This window comes from Ipomoea nil, unplaced genomic scaffold, assembly GCF_001879475.1.
Source record: "Ipomoea nil cultivar Tokyo-kokei standard unplaced genomic scaffold, Asagao_1.1 scaffold3142, whole genome shotgun sequence".
In the NCBI taxonomy this organism is placed as follows: Eukaryota; Viridiplantae; Streptophyta; class Magnoliopsida; order Solanales; family Convolvulaceae; genus Ipomoea; species Ipomoea nil.
The window spans coordinates 1343503-1344816 of record NW_017619570.1 but is presented as its reverse complement, the minus strand read 5'-3'; the positions used below and the strand labels follow the sequence as shown (position 1 = coordinate 1344816).

Here is a 1314-nt window from a genome sequence, read left to right as displayed (position 1 = left end):
CCTCATGCACCTTAAGCTGTCGTGAAGCATAAGCTATCACTCTCTCATTCTGCATCAATACGCAACCTAGTCCTTTCTTGGACGCATCGTTGTATACTTCAAACCCTTCCGTCCCGGATGGCAAGATTAACACTGGTGCGGTCGTGAGCCTCTCTTTTAATTCCCGGAACGCTAACTCGCAAGCTTGATTCCATTGGAAGGGCATGTCCTTCTTTAACAACTTAGTCAATGGCTGAGCCACTTTGGCGAAATCCAACACAAACCTTCGGTAATAACCCGCTGAGCCACTTTGGCGAAATCCAACACAAACCTTTGGTATTAACCCGCTAACCCAAGGAAGCTTCTTATTTCCGCCACGGTTGTCGGCACAGTCCACTCCTTCACCGACCGAATCTTATCCGGATCCACCGAGATGCCTTTGCTATCGATCACATGAACCAAGAATGCCACACTATCCTTCCAGAATTCACATTTCGAGAGCTTGGCATACAACTGCTTTTCCCTCAGAATCTGGAGTACTGTCCGAAGATGCCCTACATGCTCTTCCTTATCCCGAGAGTACACAAGGATGTCATCGATAAACACGATTACAAAATCGCCGAGATGAGGCTTGAACACCCGATTCATCAAATCCATGAATACTGCGGGGGCGTTTATCAAACCGAACGGCATCACCGTGAACTCGTAGTGTCCGTAACGAGTCCTGAATGCGGTCTTAGGAATGTCCCTATCTGCCACCTTCAACTGATGATATCCAGATCTTAGGTCAATCTTAGAAAACACTCCGGCGCCTCGGAGTTGATCAAACAAATCGTCAATCCGCGGTAGAGGGTACTTGTTCTTGATAGTGACTTGGTTCAGCTCACGATAGTTGATGCACAGCCTCATGCTCCCATCTTTCTTCTTTACAAAAAGCACCGGCGCTCCCCACGGCGACGTACTCGGCCGGATGTAGCCTTTGTCTAACAACTCCTACAACTGGGTCTTCAACTCCTGCATCTCCTTGGGCGCTAACCGATAAGGAGCTTTTGATATAGGCGCCGTACCGGGTACAAGATCCACTGAGAATTCGACTTCTCTCGGAGGAGGCATTCCCGGAATCTCTTCGGGAAAGACATCCAGGAACTCGCACACAACGGGTATGGTCTGAGCCACATCCCCTTTCGCCTTCAGGTTTTCGACTGAGCACAAAAAGATCTCATGGCCTTTCTCCACGTACTTTTTCATCTTCAACATCGACACTAACTTGATTCCCGGTCCCTCCGTTGATCCTCGGTAAGACACTATCTTCCCACTTGGCCCTCTCAAAACCAC

General features: G+C 48.9%; 1 protein-coding gene across 1 annotated transcript; it reads right to left on the bottom strand.

Moving 5' to 3' along the window:
- Positions 1-318: 318 nt before the first annotated feature.
- Positions 319-888, bottom strand: LOC109166986 (RNA-directed DNA polymerase homolog). Its single transcript, XM_019315886.1, has one exon. The coding sequence runs from the start codon at positions 886-888 to the stop codon at positions 319-321; it is 570 nt and encodes a 189-aa protein (XP_019171431.1).
- Positions 889-1314: the final 426 nt, after the last annotated feature.

Bases quoted from the DNA above. Each gene is read 5' to 3' on its own strand.
- LOC109166986 (XM_019315886.1), bottom strand. From the start codon at position 888: ATGAGGCTGTGCATCAACTATCGTGAGCTGAACCAAGTCACTATCAAG.